The following is a 17,941-nucleotide window of genomic DNA, read 5'->3' as shown; positions in this document are numbered from 1 at the left end:
ACTCCTGGTGAAAGACCCTGACTTTCTTCCACTCTGATTGTCAGGCAAGTGTTTATCTCTCAGATTCCCCAGGCTCTTCATTGTTTTTAGAAACTTAGGCATTTTCCCACCATGAACAGATGAATTGAGGTTGAGCCACCTGGGAGTCTCTGGAATGTTCTTCTTAGGCTGTGCTGATGAGTTCTCTGGGGCCTGCTGGTCAGAGCCCAGCCACCACAGCCCAACCATGGCTGCCCTGGGGCAATAGGGCAATAGGATGGAAGTCTAAGCATCCACAGTTGGGAACACAGCTACAAAGAAAGCAGTTAAAAGTTAGCAATGCCAGATTTCTAGTTATACCTATCATTTTGGGTGACTTTTCAAAAATAATGTGGACCATACTTTTTTTTTTAAAGATTTATTTATTTATGCATACAGAACTGGGGTACAGGTCAGAGATGCGGAGGGTGAGAGGATTCACCAGGGACAGAGTGGGGGGACAGAGTGGGGAGCAGAAGGCAGATCCACAAAGTACACTGCTGGGGGGAGCAGCGGGCGGGTCAGGAGAGGTCTGCCACGCCATGTGGTCACCTCTGGGGCAGGCGGGAATCAAACACATGCAGAAATAGCTTAAGCTTCTTAGTGTTGTGCTTTAACCCGCTGCGCCACCAGGGAGGGCCTCCAGGTCGACCATATTTTTAAAATGTCCTTCTTAATAGCTTAGAGGCTTAGTCTGTTTGGCCAGGAGTGAGGGTTGGGCTGACTGAGGCTCTAGAACTGGTTAATGGGTGTCTTGTTCCCTGAGAACCTGTTATGGTCATTTCCACTATGTCAGAGTTTACATAGGTGTCCTCCTAATTGCTTGGCATCTGGTCCTGGAGTGACTAGATTTGAGGGAACATGAACTTGGTGTGTGTTTTCTAAAAGAGGTGTTTGTGGTCTAGACTCTGATTTGTCTAGTTTGCATGTTAAATTTGTGCTCACAGATAAATTGGGAATTAGCTAATCCTGGAAGGGGCTCTCCCTCCACCCAGATGGAGAGGCCCCTGCAAATCAGAGCAGCGGGAAACACTGAAAATAAATGTGATTAACACAACAAGCTAGGAGAGTAGGCATTCCTCTCCCATCCGCTGGGGCTCCAGAACTGTCAAGGACATTTCGTAGCCTCTGGGCTTTCTCTCAAGGTCACACAGTTCAGGACTCAGTATTCTGACCTCTAAGTATTAACAAAAATTTTCTCCCACTTCTTTTGAGGAGGAGCGATTCTTTGCTTTTTCAGGAAAGGAACTGGATGAAAGTCTGGGGCTGGGACTTCCTCCAGGGGGTGTTTGACTAATACTGACGTCCTCTAGTCCCTTTGAATCCCGGAAGTCCAGGACACACCCCACCTTGAGTGCAGCGTCCAGAGGGCTGAATGCTGCAGTGTAAGGAAAAGAACAGAAGCAAGAAGCATTTCAGCATGAGGGACCCTCTGATGCATTGTTCTGTGAGTATTTGGGTGTGGTGTGGGCATGTGTGTGTGTGAGTGGCTGAGGGGTCAATTTATTTATTAATGGATTTTCACTTAAGAAACTTGAGACGCTCAGCAGCCAGACATGTTTGGATGTTGGCTGTGGTATAAAAGTGTTGTGGTTTTTGTTTGATTCAATTTGAAATAGAACTTTCTAGTAAATGACAAGGCAGGTAATTGTCATCTATTATTCTCATTTTCTTGGAAAGCCTTTGAGTGGGCATTGTAGTTACACAAGCCCAGTGGCTTTGGAAACCCTTAAGACACACCAGTGGCGCCAACATCGTGGGTAGAATAATACAGAAACAGCCAGAATGTTTGCAGGCAACTTTGGACTCTGAGGATGAAGTTAGGGTGGAAGGTGTTTGCATATTTTTTAATAACATTTAGAGTCAAGAATTGCAAGTCAGGCAGAGGGAAGGACAGACTCCCCACGCTAGCCAGTCTGTGGTGGTTCTCAGACACATTTACCAATGTGTTTGTTTTAGTCCTAGCAACCTCACCAAATACAGAAGATTAGTCAAAAGTCCAAGGGCACCATGAGGTTGTTAGCATAAGTATCAGACATGTAATTTAGAAAACAAGAAGCAATTTCAATAAGGGGTGGAGGGAGGGAAGAATGCTTAATTTGGAGGAAAGTAACCAAAGATTGTCAGTAAGTTATCCCAATAAACCATGCTTAAATAGGTGGCATCAAAAATAAAAGATTACATTCATTCTCTCACTAAAAACAAGCAAAACAGAAAAACTGTAGAAATCTAGATAAGTGGAGCTCCAATAAAGTTTTAAAGAGAAAGATCAACAGAGGACTACTGCTTTCATTTGTGTTTGTGAATGAGGAACACATGGGTTTAAAGCTGGTGCAACTGTGCTATTTCACAAAACTGGTTCATGAATCAGACCCACTAAATAAGATAAAGTCACAACGACTAGTAATACTAATAAATGACAAGATAGTAACAGTCTTTGCCCATTTTACGTCTCTAAATACAAAAGCAATGTATCTAATGTGAAAACAGATTTCAACAGTTCAGTAGTATATAGCTTTTAAAAGAAACTTCCTTGCTTTTCTGCCATCCCAGTGTCCTCTCCATTGGTAAACACATATCACTTTTTTGAAGTCTTTCATTGTTTGCTGATTTGTTGTTTGTTCCCCCTTGTGTTGTGTTGAACAAACCACAGAGAGGTTTTATGGACCCTACTGCCACCCCAGACCAAAGAGATCTAAGAGAAGGACTATAAATCTCATAATGTCACTGCCACAGAAGGGAACATTGCTAGGAACTGAAGGTGGAGTTAAGCTGCCGGGTTGGGTATAAAACCAGATATGTGGGCTATGGGGGTCATTTTTTCCCACTGCTTTTCAGGGTGCTATTGGAGTTTCAATTCAGCAGAACTGAATTTTGTCTCTGCCTTTTCCTGAGTTATTTATTTCTTTATTTTCCTTTTTTTTTTTTAGTAAATAAACCCTTTTGAACCAAAAAAAGAGAGACCCCAGTTATGAGGTAACCATTTTTTTGTGTGTGCCTACAGTTGAGTCTTACTATAAGTTCCTTTCAAGTACACGTGTGAGGGTCCAGTCAAGTAACCCATGTCACGTCAGGGTTGCCCTCTAACACTTGCATCTGCTTCCTTAGTAAAATGTTGACTCCTTTCTTGCCAATGGTGCTTTGAGGATGTTTGTTTGTTTGTTTTTAAAGACTTATTTATTTATGCATACAAGAACTGGGGTGTAGGCCAGAGGTTCATGCTGCAGTGGCTGATGAGCTTGATAGTGCTGGGTCTTTAACCCCAACACCAACAGGAAAGCTCCTAGTGTTGATGATGTTTTGGCATAAATTGATGGTGTGAGACAAGAATGGAATAAATGGAAACAGAAACTTGGCATTAACAGTCACTAAAGAAGAAAGTCAGCATCAAGGCAAGATTAAGATAGAGGGAAACCAAGGCCAGGTTAAACTAAAACAGTAACAACAACAAAGAAACTGACAGTCTCACATCCTTTTCTAAAGCAGCCTTTGTTTGAATCCAGATGGGGGAAAATTGTTTCCTTCTAAGCAGACATCCCATCATCACATCTCCGTGTCATGCTCCCTCTCTGACATGCTGAAGAGTTTGTCCTTAAACCAAACTAAAGCCTCAAAGACTCCTCTCCTTGTACACAATCTTCAAGGTCATCTATGTGGGCCCAGTGCCACCAAAGTCTAGGAGGCGGATATCCCTTCAGTCAGTTTCTAAATTCTTTAAAGTCACAATGTCTTTATTTATTTGCAATTGTTTCATCTTGGTCAAGCGTTCATGTTGATTTCCTGGTTCTGTCCCAGCTTGTGCTTAGGGAACAATGTTGTGTTAAGATGAGGCTGCAGTTTGTGAACAATGTTGTGTTAAGATGAGGCTGCAGAATAAACAAGGGTGCACCAATGAAACAAACAAGGGTGAAGCAATGAAATCCTTAAGTAGTTTCATGAAAAGAAGCAGAAAGAACCCAAATTGTCAACTACCTGCAAAAGGTCCATTGCATGGCCACTCAGATTGCACAGAAGTGAAATTAATTTACAAAGCCCTAGCTCAGCCACCTGGTCTACCCCATCAGGCCCATGGATGAAAAACAGACCTCTTCATTTGTACTAGTTTCTACTGAAATTTATAATATCCTTTAATTCTGAATATAAACAATAAACTCTAGTTCTGCTGCAATGTCTGTGACTTTATGAACAATAAAAATCACGAATATTTTTATATAACATTATGGTAACTTATAGAAAAACAAATACTGTTTACATTCAGTGTAACTTAAAAATTGGGGTTCATACTTAAGACTCACTCTTTAAAATGTTAAAAAGCTCAGTATAATTCAACAATATTTAAAATATTTAATCTTGAGAATGTCAGAACTTATTTATTTTTAAAGATTTGTTTATTTATTCATACAGAACTGGGGTACAGGCCAGAGGTGCAGGGGCAGTGAGAGGATTCACCAGAAACAGAGTAGGGAGCAGACAGAGTGACTGATAGGGTACACTGCTGAGGGGAGCAGCAAGCAGGTCAGGAGAGGTCTGCTGTGCCATGTGGAATCACCTCCAGGGCAGGCTGGGATCGAGTTCATGCTGAAGTGGCTTTAGTTTCTTAAAGTTCTGTGCTTTAACCCACTGCACCACCAGGGAGGGCCCGTCAGAACTTATTCAAAGGAAATTTTTAAAAAATTCTGTTTTTGAAAAGAAAAGAATTGGCTCTGGGCCTTGATGCTTTAATGCTTGAAAGCTTCATTTTTAAAATTATGCCAAAGGAAATCATTTTGACATTCATATACAAAGAAGTAGACAGGATCAAATTATCTCCAAATGAAATAATCCAATTATAAAAGTACTACTTTTTTTATGAAACAATAAAAAAATAAGCTAGAACCAAGTTTTTGCTTTTACTTGCTCTCAAAGTTTTCAGATCAGGACCTGTCGGCACTGACCTTCTGGGTTCCACTCTGGTAGCATCTACCCTTAACATCATCAAGTAGTGAAATACTACTGGGCTGTGGGGTCATTTCTCCAGTTGGCTTAGGTGACAACCTGAGTTTCAGATGCCAACCAGCTTTCCCATCTTGGGTCATAGGCGGTTGGTAGTCATGAAGACAAAAGATGCTGATGCAGTGGTTCAAGACTCCTGAGGGACTATGGTTTCCTTTAAAGTTAAGAAGACAAGTTGGGTCTGGCATGGATGTTCTATGAGCCAGGTATCTGCATGTGCATTAATCAGATATGCGACATATCAGCCCATATTTTTCTGGCCATTTTCTCTCATTTATAAAGAGGGCACAGTAGACCATGTTCTTGCTTGTTCTTTTTCTCATAATTCATGACAGTCCACTGGGGGCACTCCAATTGTCGAACACGTGCCTAATAAGCACAGGTAATCCTTCAGAGGGACAGTGCTTTGAAGAAGTATCCCATCCCTCGTAAATCAGACTTAACAGGAAATGAGTGGCACAGTGCCTAGTACCTGAGAGAGGCAGGCAGCAAATGTTCATTTAATTAAGGGGAAGGGCTTGTTGTGGCTTATTTAACATTATCGATAATCTAGAATAAAATATGGATTTTTGTGGAATAACTGAACACATTAATCATTCAAATTGTGAAAAATCAGAAAGAGTGGCTATCCCAAGTTGATAAAGTACAGGTCACATTGTTGATAGGTCATCTGTCTAATCATTTCATGTGCCAATTGCCTACATTGCTAAGCTTGTATGCAATGACAAAATTGATACAATAGAGATGGTTTACAAGCACCAGCAGAAACATTTCCCTAGTGGCAGGATGAGAAATAACTCTATACTAGTTTACTATGTGAAGGGATTTTGAGGAATTCAGAAAGATATAAAAGACTACATCAGCAGACTGAAGATACCGTATTAGGGGGGAGGAGGAAACATGTTTTCCCCTAGTAATTAATGACCCAAAGGGAGCAGCAACATGCTAATGTAAATTCATATGGGTACATAAGATTCTTTCCTAGGGAAGAAAAAATAAATAGATTCTTCCCTAGAATGGGTATTTGGTAGAGGGTGGAAATTTGAAAGGTCAATGGGTACGCAAAGGACACCAAAAATTTGGGCCTCCCTGGAGGCATAGGGGCAAAGTTTCAGCGCCATCAAACTATCACTAGCCACTGCAGCATGAGTTTGATGCCTAGCCAGGGAGAAAAGCCACATGGTGCAGTAGCCCCTGCCTGTCCTTGGTGAATCGTTTCACCACTCCACACGCCTTTGGCCTATACCCCATTCTTGTATGCATAAACAAATATTTTTTTTTTTTAAAGAACACTGAAATTTCATCTTCCACATAACTATGACCAGAGCAAACCCTTTTAGTGCTGACCTCAGGAAGCCAGCTGTACTTCTCCTAGCACTTAAAGATAGATGCCTGTCTGAGTTAACTTATTACTTATTAGCCATTTATAAATCTTTCTGATGGGTTCCATAGTTGATTTACTCAACATTTTTAAACATAACTCTCTCCCTAACTAATGAGATTATCCTCAGCTCATTGGGCCTCGACTATGAAGTAAGGGCATTGGACTTTACTGGTTGCCAAATTATACTCTCTGGAACCCTTCAGAAGTTCCAGAGGCCTCTCTGGAGCATGAGAGTGGGATGGAAAAGAGAGGTAGGATAGAAGAGGAGAATCAAAGAAAGCCATGGTCAGGAAATTTTTGTCCCCTCAAAGTAGATATGCCCATGATTGATTTTCTGATCCCAGACACACACACATACACAAATTCACACACCTGCTGGATGAGAGGAGATGGTCTTTGAGATCTGCTTTGATAGTTATTTATGTAAGACTATCTTTTTGTCTTCAAGTGTTTGTAAAATGTACATGATGAAATATATAGAATCAGGGCCTCCCTGGTGGTACAGAGGTTACATCTCAGTGCTATCAAGTTATTGCCAGTCCCTGCAGCATGAGTTTGGTCCCTGACCAGTAAACTAGACTACATGGCACAGCAGACCTTTCCTGTCTCACCCACTGCTCCGTCAGCAGTGTGTTTAGGTGGATCTGTCTGTTCTGTTCCCCTCTCTGTCTCTGGTGAATATCCTCACCCCCACACCCCACAACTCTGACCTATACCCCAGTTCATGTATGCATAAATAAATGAAAATAAATGTTAAAAAAAATACAGAATCGTTGATTCTAAAGAAGTTAGCTAAAAAAGAAAAAGTTAGCAAGCCCTTTTTTTTTTAATTGCTGTTACCTTTATCTCAGTATATATCAGGGAGTGCCCAGTATATTGCACACTGGATCAAAGATAAAGGTTCTCCCCAGTGCAGGAATAAGCAGCGCATCCTGCTCTTAACTGGTCACTAAGTTAACTGAAGTGCATCACGACTGGTGCGTGCTTGGGTGTACGGGGGTTCTGGGAGTGAGTTACAGGTAATCCTGAAACACAAATCTTCAGCCCTCGCTTGGCAGGACTCACAGGTCAATTTCTTCTTCTTGGAACAACTTTGTGTATATTGTCTGCATACAAATATTTCATTTATGCCATGATGAGAAAAAAGCAAGTGTTATCAAATGATAGAAAATCATCTTCTTGAACCTAAACCAACAGCTCAGGGTCCACTGAAGCCATAAGATGTACTTTGAGCAGATTCTTGTTTCCAAGTTGAATTAGAATGCTTTTGGAAAATGCAGACTCTCTCCTCTCAGCCACAGTCTGCCCCCCTCCTTCCTAACTGTAATTGAGTTTTGACTCAACTGGTTTATACATTTCAGGGCACTATCCCATCTAAAATTCCTCCCCTAGAGACAGTATTTTAAAAACATGTCTTGGAGAGTTTTAATGACTCAGTAAGGTTAGGAAATGCTGCTCTCCCTGCAGCCCAGTCTTCTCACATCTATTTGGTTAGAGATGAGGGTTCCCTGACACCCGCATTCTCCCACATGATGCCTGTGAGCTCCTGCTTCCTCTCTAGGACTGAGGGATCCAGGCTGTCTTCAGGTGACAGTGCGCTGGTAGGGATGATCCCTGGGTCAGGACTCAGCGCCCCTCACTCTTACATCTCCAAATCCCACCAGTCCTTCTCTCTGCTTTGTCTTCTCCCAGCTGGAGGCCCAGCTTTTGCATGTTCAGAGCAGAAAAAAAAACACTTGCAAGCATGCATCCAAGCCTTTCTTCCTTGCCCAGGGCCTGTGATATTTGTTGGGTCTTTGCTTCTGCTTTATTGTAAACTGTAGAGAGAAGCAGTTAGGACTTGACATAGATAATACTCAGCTTAGTTGTGAGATATTTCTAAATAAATCAAATGAGAATGCGACAGAACCTGCAGAGAGATCTCATAAAATTGTATTGAACATAAAATAAGACTTGAAAAAATGAAAAGGCTTGTTATGTCCTTGGAGGGGAAGTCTAAATAACATTAAAAAATCAATTTTCCCAAATGTGTATGTATACAAATTCACATGAATATATATTTAATGCAATTCCAACTAGTATCCCAAGAGGATTTAAACAAATTATTTAGCTTGCTATTCACATGGAAGATTAAATGCTCAAGAACAACCAGAGAAATTACAAAATGAAAAAATAGTTGTTTAGAGAGCAGAAGCAAGCATTACTATTTCTGTGACTTAGCAATGTGTATCATTTTTATTTTCTGTTATTATTTTGTGAAATATAAAAATGTCTTATAAATTAAAGTAAAAAATTAAGACTCTGTATGAGTTAGAACTATGTTCAACTATATATATTAAAAAGGAAGAAATGGCTTTAGAAAACCTATCATTGTATTTCTCTGGCACATAAAATAAGTCCAAAATGGAGTTGAGGACCTAGGTGGTGCCTTCCAGGACTTACGTTTCTCTCTGCTCTATTGTCTTTGCACATAGCGCCCATCCTAAGACCACCTTAGAGAGATCAGCCATCATTCCTGAGTCCAGGAATCAGAAAAGAGGATGGAGAATCTTCACTGCACCCCACAGGAAGCCTCCCCTACTCCTTGGGCAGCATCTAGGTCTATAGCACACCTAAGAGCAGAGGCTGAGAAGTGACTTATTATAGTGCAGGTGCCTTGCCAAACACGTACCTACCTCTTCTTATAGTACTTAGGTGTGTTTGTCGGCTGCTCTTTAGCATATGGTAAGAAAATAAAAGGCTTAGAGGGGAAGTTAGTGGAAATGACTAGGTAACAGAGGAGTAAAAAAAAAGTGAAACAATGTTTACATGCTCACTATTGTAGCTGTAAGCAATGGAAGGAGATCTTATAATGTCTTTAATTCATAGATGTCAGACTGTTTTTATGGAAATAAAAAATGAGAAATCTGGGCTGCTAAATAGGGATTTTGTTCCCATGACACTCAGAGGAAAGGGGGTGATTTTGTTCATGGCAGAGGCTACACTCCAGGTATGTTTTTGCTTGCTCTGCAGAGAATTTTAAATGGCATGCATTGTTTGCTCCGGTCTTTGTAAACATCATATTTCAGGTGCAAATCCTTATTTCAACTTGTTTGGTTAAACGGGAAGAGCTGGCCCTCCTAGGCCATTTTCCTGTGGTTCAGAGAAGATGTGACAATTGTCTTTGCAGTTCATGGCTCCACCCCATCCTCCTCAGTTATGTGCAGCCCTGGTGCCTACAATCTAGAGATTTTGCAAAGGGCAATTTAGAACTAATGAGGTCCTTAGGGAGGATCCTTGCACCCTGACACACACACACACACACACTCTCTCTCTCTCTCTCTCTCTCTCTCTCTCTCTCCCCGTGTCCTAGGCAGTTTCAAGAAGCTGTTTGCTACCTGTGCATGTCTATCAAATCTACTGTCTGCCACCACAACTCCCCATGTTAAATTCAGAGGACACTTAAACTACATACAAAGATGAAAGAATTTGGCATTAGGATTGTGTTTCTACATCTTCGGTATTCCATGACATCCCTGAAGTTGTGGCCTGGATGAGGTCATGTATGTGGATTGGATCCCTCCTCCTGAACTATCCTACGTCCTCTGTTTGCTAGGCTAGAGCCCCTAAAACAGGTGTTACCAATACTATTGAAAAGTTCTTTTGGTCCCCAGGTTTCATGTGGTGAGCCTGAGTTCCTTTTCCCTGTTCTGTCTCCACATAGCTTTCAGCCACAGTCTAGAAATATATGAACTCTGGCTCTCTGAATGATGCCCAGTCTGCATAGAATTGTGTCCCCTCATGTAGAATCTCATTTTGAAACATATAATCTGCTCTCACACCTCCCCAATGGAAACTATGGACAGTGGTTTGGGATTGTTCCAGAGCCTCTATGACCTGCATCAGAATGCTGCAGAACCACCTGACATTCGTGCTGTCCATTTGGGGACTAAAACTCTATTCTCATCAATGTGTGCCTTTACATATATAATTCTCAGAATGACATTGTGGTGTTCTAAAGCAAATGTTGAAAGTTTTACTTGGAATTCTGGTATCTTTGGTAAATTCATATACAAATATATTTATAAAGGTATTTATAAAATTGTAAGGTTTGGTTCTCTCATCATTTCATCATTATAATGTTACAACTATAATGATCAATTTATCATTACAACATTCTTATCACTAAAGTTAAATAGCAGGAAGTAGTAATATATTCACTTAAATTTTCATATCTCAGCCAAGAAACATTTGCCTTGGTGGTTCCGGGTTTGTGAGGAGGTCCAGGAATGTTCTCTAAGATTTGGGGAGGAGGGGACATCCAAAATGTTTATGCAGAATATACTTTTGACCTTCTGAGAACAATGGGAGGGGAGTGACAGGAAGCCAGAATCTGAGTGCACCCTACTCCTGATGTCTGCCTTTGGCACCCAGAGAAACAGAGAGCTTTAAGTTTGAAAAGTTCTCCAGTTTCCTTTCATATGCAAGCAGAGGAGACTTAATCTTTAAGAACTCATCTAAAAGGTGTGTATTCCCCAAGCTGCACCATCATTTACAATGACAGTCATCATTATAGCAGCCTTCTGAATTTATGGGAGTTCTATCTTTGGAAGTGCTCATAATCCTTCTGTGCATCTTTTCTTTTTCAGTACAATAAAGTGTACAAGAACCTAAAGGAGTTTTCTCAAAATGGAGAGAATTTCTGCAAGCAGGTCACATCTATTCTTCAGCAAAGGTACAAAATGCCTATTTGCAATAAGCAGTTCTTCCTCTTTACCTGTGGCAAATGCAATGACTGAAGGAGTGATTACAATCAGTCCTACTTTCCAGAATGCAATGTTATATTTTGGTACTTGAGAGATTGGTTTGAAGAGAGATTTTCACTTGGGTGCCATAAAAATCAGGAAACAAAAGCAAGTAATTCTGCTTGGGAAGGCTCAGGCAAGTCTTTTTCTGACCCCTCAGCCTGCATTTATCATCCCCTTCTGGGCCCACCGCTGTACATGAACTATACGGCGATTATACTTTTCACACTCAAGACCACTGTTCGTATACCTGCCTGTCTCCCCTACAGCGGCAGGGACACGGCTGTACATCCCTCTGTATGCTGAGCTCTCAGAGCGCAGCCTTTTTGGCTTTTGAGAAAGGTTCAATGAATGATTGAATGGATAAATAAAAAGTTACAATTTTCAGTATCATCTCTTAATTTTAAATGTGATCTTCTGTAAAGCTGTTTGCTGGGCTGAAAGGAACACACTTAACTCAGTCAAGAAAGTTGCAAAATTCCTGCTTAAAATTTGAGAACCCAAGGACTGAATAGTGCCATAAATAATCTTTTAGACTATTTCTCTACATGTAGAGAATATTCTGTAATATCAACTCCAGATAGACCTTCAGAAAGGAGTGTTATTCTTTTAAAGTTATTCTTTTAATTTCAAATTTAAAGTCCAATGTGTGCCATTGGAACAAAGGTCTGTGTGTCACTTACTTCCAGTAATAGCAAGGCCAGAGCAAAAGAGAATGTCAGCTTATTAGGATCAATGACTGAAGTCAGGAACTCTCAAATAGACTTTTATAAAGAAAATAACCCAATATGTCAAGTAGAGTCAGAAAGAAAAATGTTTAAATGAGACACCACTTCTATTATGACATCCAATTTGATTTGATTGTATGATAGAAGGAAAGGGAGGATCAATCTTGGAAGGAATTTCTTCTGTAAATAATGTTTTCTTAATCTTGAAGGAAATTTTTTAAAATAAGATCAATTATTATACAAATGTATTACATTACTTAGATTACAAAAGATCTCTTTCTGGCAGATCAAAAAGAATTTGTACATATATTAACCTTACATAGGACCCGGGAGGTAGTTATCTGGGCTCTAACTATTTGGTGTCCCCATGTTCAAAATAATACCCTGTGTGTGAAGACAGGAAGCAGATTATAAATAACGCTTGGTAAGCAAACTCCACAGAGAACTGAATACATTTGTGGGAATTGAATCATCTTTCCAAAGCTGCCTTGCTATTTCTCCCTTGTCTGGTTCGTTCTGCATCTCCATCCTGCACTTCTGTGCATTTACTTAAATACAATTAGAAGCTGCATTTTGTACCTGTGTTTCTCTTGAAGTTGCTTCTTGGGTAACCATCTGCCCTGGCCCTATCCGTGCGCAGATCCTATACCCATGTTAGCTTTTACCTTGGCCAGTGTGCTCCAGTGGAGAGGAAGACATCTCCCTTCATGGCTTTAGCTTATGCAGCAGAATTTAGAATTTGGAAATTTAAAAAATGTACTGGTTAGCAAAATTATATGCATATATATGGAATAAAAACTGCATGGCATAAATACTAAAAGTATATCTTATGCTTCTCTAGAACAAAACAATGTGCTATATACTAGGTTGTTTATACAACAGATAGTTTTCTGACCAATTTGTAAAACTAAATAATCATGTACAATTCAACCATTCCCCCTTAAGCAAGGGGCCGTTTCTGTATCGCTGTATATTTGGTCAGATACATGTGCATTTTCGCAAGGCCTTCTCATACTTTCCTTTCATTTTCCCCAACTAGTTCAGTCTTTAATCATGTAGTTTACTTGAAGAATGTCATAGAGCAGGTAAAAAGTCAGTATTTTTTTTTAAAGATTTTATTTATTTGTGCATACAAAACTGGGGTACAAGTCAGAGGTGCAGGGGCGGTGAGAGGCTTCACCAGTGACAGAGTGGGGAGCAGAACAGGTTGACTGATGAAGTACACTGCTGAGGGGAGCAGCGGGCGGGTCAGGAGAGGTCTGCCACGCCATGTGGTCACCTCCAGGGCAGGTGGGGATCGAACTCATGCTCAAGTGGTTTAGTTTCTTAGTGCTGTGCTTCAACCCACTGCACCACCAGGGAGGGCCCAAAAGTCAGTATTTTTTTAAATAATTCAATTTATTTATTTTCTTACATTTTGTTCATTTGAGGACAATATTGGACATTGTCGCTCAGGTTTAGTCTGAGTTCTCCCACCACCACAGGTCCTGTGACCCAGCTCAACAGCCCTTGTGCTCTTCCTGCCCCTGATTCAGCCTCTCACTCCCCTTCCCTGCTGAGTGCCTCACGTCTATGGTCAGCTTGGAAGTTTTGTCTTTTTCCTGACCTTAGAGTCAGTATTTTGACAGAACTGTTTTGCAATGGACACCACAAACTCTTTTAATCTATGAATATGTGGCTCTGTTTTTTAGATTCTAAGCCTGTATGTCAGGTGCCAAAGATAGAGGCCGTGTTACTTTCCAGGGTCAGGTCATTTCTTTCCCATGGGAGTGACTCTGAAGTCGCTGCCTCTTCCTGTGTTTGGTCTGAGTAAACAGAATAACCATATCAAAAAGATAAGTGGCCCCCAAAGGGTTGGCACTATGCTTGTACACTTGTCTTCACTCTCCCCAATCTGTGAATTCAATAATTATTCCCCTGGATGTGCAAACTCTAACAAGCTGATTTCTACCAGCTGTCCAGACATGCACACTACCTTTATTTTCCTCTTAAATGGATGGGATAATGTCATAGAAATCAACGATATCCTTCCCTTGTATTAGAAATGTATCTGGAAAGAAAGTACTCAAAAAAAAAAAAATCCTGTTACTTGCAGTTGTAGGTGGGTGAAAGGAAATCTCCTGGACAAATAATGCTATTTCCATTGAGAGTTATGATTTAGAAAATCACAAAGGAAAATCCACCAGGCATCCTAGTGAAAGATAAAATGAGGTAGCAAACAGGGCATCTCTGAGTTAAGAGTACATGCCTCATCGTAAAATACATTCAGCAAATACTTGTAGATTGAATGAATAAATAAATAAAAGTGATAGGGTTTATTTGCTTGTTAGCATGCCCACATTATTAGAACAAGGTCATTACTGACCTTGGTTTTAACATTTCCAGACACCATGCTCAAGAGTCCACTGGGATGAGGTTCTGCTCGAGAGTTCTGGGTTAGCTGGTGGCTACAAGAGAAAGCATCGCAATCAAGCCAGAGTCTAGCAAATGTTTCCTTTTCAAGCTCAGCTGCCTTCTTGCATTTATTCTAATTGGTGGTGATAGAAAAGAGCTGTTGCTATTGAAACACCATTTTGCTCAGATCATCTGCAATTCATGGTCATGCTTAGCTTCTTTTATCCAATTACTCACTTCAGTTTCCGTATTTGTAGCAGCAACCTCTGAGTTAGCCAGAGAGCACAGCAGCTCCTAAGATGCCTGTTGCCAAAGTCATCAGGCTGGCTTTAACACAATGCTCCATCAGACTTGAAAAGACAAAGGCACATTCCCACAAACTATTTATGAATGTTTGCTTCCTTGCATCCTATCAGTTAACGTTTGAAACAGCTTTGATAGGAATATCAATTGTTCCTCTATAAGGAAGCTTAAGATAAGGTTTGCAAATAGCAAGTACCATTACTCGGGTGGGGGTTGGGGTAAAGGAATTGGAGCAGGTGTGGGAAAGAGTGAGTCAAAGGAAGGGGTCATTGATCCTTCTATGATCCATTACAGATGCTCTCAACGAGGAAGTGAATGATAAAAATGGGACTTTGATAAATTTTCACTTTTCCTACTCTATCTAAAGCCTGGGTGGCCTGTACTTCCTTAGCATCAGCTCTTTTTTTATATATTGATAATTTCTGAGGCAAAATAACCTATATTCAGCAAGCTATTGGACATTTCCACTTATGGAACCACAGAGTCAGCCTATCCAAAATGAAGTTTAAGATTTATGCACTCTTAGGTATATGGCAGTATTAATCACAGCAACCAAGTCCTGGGACCAAGCTAAATGCCCAAGGACAAATATTTGGACAAAGAAATTATACAATATACAGTCAATGGAATACTACTCATCTAATAAGTAAGATAAAGTCATGCCTTTTAGGACAAAATGAATGTATCATGAGGTGATTATGCTAAGTGAAGTAAGTCATAAAGTGAAAGACAGTCAATGAACATTGTTACTGATTTACAAAATACAAATGACCAAAGAAAACAAACTCGCAAAACACAGCAATGATAATTCTTAGACAGGTGGAGAATATACTGATAACCAGAGGGGGTGGAGCTAGGGGAGGAAGGAGACAATATGGAAGGCAAAGTGACTGAGTTGTGGTACTGGGGCTTTCATAGTAGTGAATGAAGTATGTGCACATATGGAAGTGTGAAGTTGTGCTCCCCAACTTATACAGCTGTGGAAATGACTGGCAAATCAGTATACTTGGAAGGCAAAGAAATACAAAACCAAAAAATGAAAATGCAGTTTATTAGCTCTTCCCAAAGTTAGTCCTCCTGAATTTTTACCAAAATGACTGGGATCTAATCAAGCCTCACACCAGGGATCACCCCATTATTCCCCTAGTTCAACTTGTAACCAAGTCTTCATGGTTTTTTCTTATTAACACTTATATCTTTAACTTTTAAAAAATTTCATAATCTCTGCCACTCTTCTGGCAAAAACTGCTTCCCCTGTTCTGTCTCAGAGGTCACTTGCAGCTGTGCAGTGTGTACACAACACAAAGCACCCAGCTGAGGAGCATAGAGACAAAAATCCAGTGACTCCCAACCCTTCTGTGTTAGGTATTGTCTCAGAGTTGTGTCAAACTATCTCCTTCTTCTAATTCAAGCAAAGTTGTCTCAACTACAGAGGGGTGTAGAACCTGTTCTTATCTTTGATGCATTTCTACTTTGCAACATAACCCAGTTTAAGACCCTTCTTTGACTCCCATGTCTGTTAGTATAAAAATCAGCACTTGGAGTATATTTTGCAAAGACTTTTGCTATCTGGGCCTTACCTTCATATCCACCTTTCCTCTGTCCTATCTTATTGAATCATATGTAACCACCTCCCATGAGTCCCTGCACTGTACAGGTCGTATCTTCTGCCTGATAGGCATTTCTTCACTTTCATTGTCAGGTTCCACTAATTCATTCTTCAAGATTCAGTCACCTCACTTTGATGGGCCTTCTTTTTTTTTTAAGATTTATTTACTTATGCATATAGAACTGGGTACATGCCAGAGGTGCAGGGGTGGTGAGAGGATTCACCAGAGACAGAGGGGGGATCAGAACAGGCCAACTGATGAAGTACACTGCTGAAGGGAGCAGCGGGCGGGTCAGGAGAGGTCTGCCGCGCCATGTGGGTCACCTCCGGGGCCAGGGATCAAACAGGCACTGAAGCGGCTGCAGCTAGCTTGCAGTGCTGCGAGCCCATTGTACCACCAAGGAGGGCCTTGATGGGCCTTCTTTAACTCCAGTTCTCAAGTCCTGAAATAGCATCCCTCAGCTATGTATAGGACTAGAACTTCCCTCTGCAATTGTGCTCACTGTCCTACATGGCTACTCTCTTTTCACTAATATGTCTGCTTCAGTAGACCCTGAGTTCCTTGAGGCCTTCATATGCCCTGTGACTAGGAAAGAGCCTGGCACAGAACAGGCATTCCATAGATAGTCTCTGAAGAGTGCATAAGTGTGCTTTGGAATGCATACCTGTAAGAAGTTCAACTTAGGGTATTTTTGAAGATCACAATATGAGCATGCCAGAGAATTTTGCTTACCCAGGACGTAGCATTATTTTGAACAAATACTAGAGATGAGTAATAAGGTCATGGAAGTGATCAACACAATCTATAGATCAGGCATTATTTAGGTATATCTTATACATGGTCACTTTTACTTTAATTCTCATAATACAGTATGGCACAAACATATTCTCCATTCCTGATTTACAGATGGGGGTAGGGGACATGGAGAAGATAATGCCTTTTGAGTCCCACCTCGTCCAGCCCAGGCTCCGTGGAAGGGCATCTCCAGTGGACTATCTAGACAGTTGGGGCACTCCTCTGGGAGACCCAGTATGCTCTGGGGTTCTGGTCCAACTTCCTTTCCAGTCTTAGAGCCTTCTAAGGGAAAGGACACCAGTGCTCATCAAACCTGGTAGCACAGGGGTCTGTGGTGAGTCCTTAGGGACCTCTTCAAGGGTGAGGATCCAGATAGGTAGGACTTGAATGCCTCCTCATTGCCACTCACTTCATCAGAACAACTTCCCTGATATCTATGTGATACAGAGGGACAAACTACAAAATTTTGTTTTCCAGCTAAAAAGTTTTGAAAACCACCATTCTTATCCATTTTACCTGACCACCACCACCACAACACTAACTTCAGCCCCATAAACTCACTCTGTTGTGGAATTAACAGATGCAGAGGCTCTGAAGTCCCAAAGCTGCCATTGCTGTGCCTCAGTTGCTGGGCCAAAAGTGAGCAGGGGTCAAGTGAGACCCCTGAGAGCTGGGGTCTCAGAAGAGTGTTTTCCGGGTCTCATCATCTTAGTTGACCTTCTTTTATGTTGTTCTCAGGAACCAGAATTAAGGCAACTAGAATTAATAACCATCACGTGGATATTGTGAGCCAGCCAAAGAACACAGATAACAAGCTTCCATGTAAAAGTTTCTTTGAATTGCTAATAATCAACTTTTAAATGTAGCCTATTTGTATGATGATCTTGTGACTCTCTTTCAAAAGGCAAACTAATAAATGAGTAGAAAATGTCA

At 40.9% G+C, this 17,941-nt stretch overlaps 1 protein-coding gene across 2 annotated transcripts in view; it reads left to right on the top strand.

The window, feature by feature from the left end:
- Positions 1 to 1,387: 1,387 nt before the first annotated feature.
- The window catches only part of NOSTRIN (nitric oxide synthase trafficking), a 50,877-nt gene continuing 34,323 nt past the window's right edge, over positions 1,388 to 17,941 (top strand). For both annotated transcript variants that reach the window (XM_012725968.1, XM_004674573.2), the window contains exons 1-2: positions 1,388 to 1,465; positions 11,023 to 11,108. In XM_012725968.1, the coding sequence (XP_012581422.1) occupies positions 1,394 to 1,465; positions 11,023 to 11,108 (158 nt within the window). In that variant the 5' untranslated portion in view covers positions 1,388 to 1,393. The remainder of the gene's footprint in view (positions 1,466 to 11,022; positions 11,109 to 17,941) is intronic.

The sequence above is a fragment of the Condylura cristata genome, unplaced genomic scaffold (assembly GCF_000260355.1).
Source record: "Condylura cristata isolate star-nosed mole 26May11 unplaced genomic scaffold, ConCri1.0 scaffold00002, whole genome shotgun sequence".
Classification (NCBI taxonomy): domain Eukaryota; kingdom Metazoa; phylum Chordata; class Mammalia; order Eulipotyphla; family Talpidae; genus Condylura; species Condylura cristata.
The sequence above is the reverse complement of the archived record's forward strand: the minus strand, read 5'-3'. Positions and strand labels throughout refer to the sequence as shown.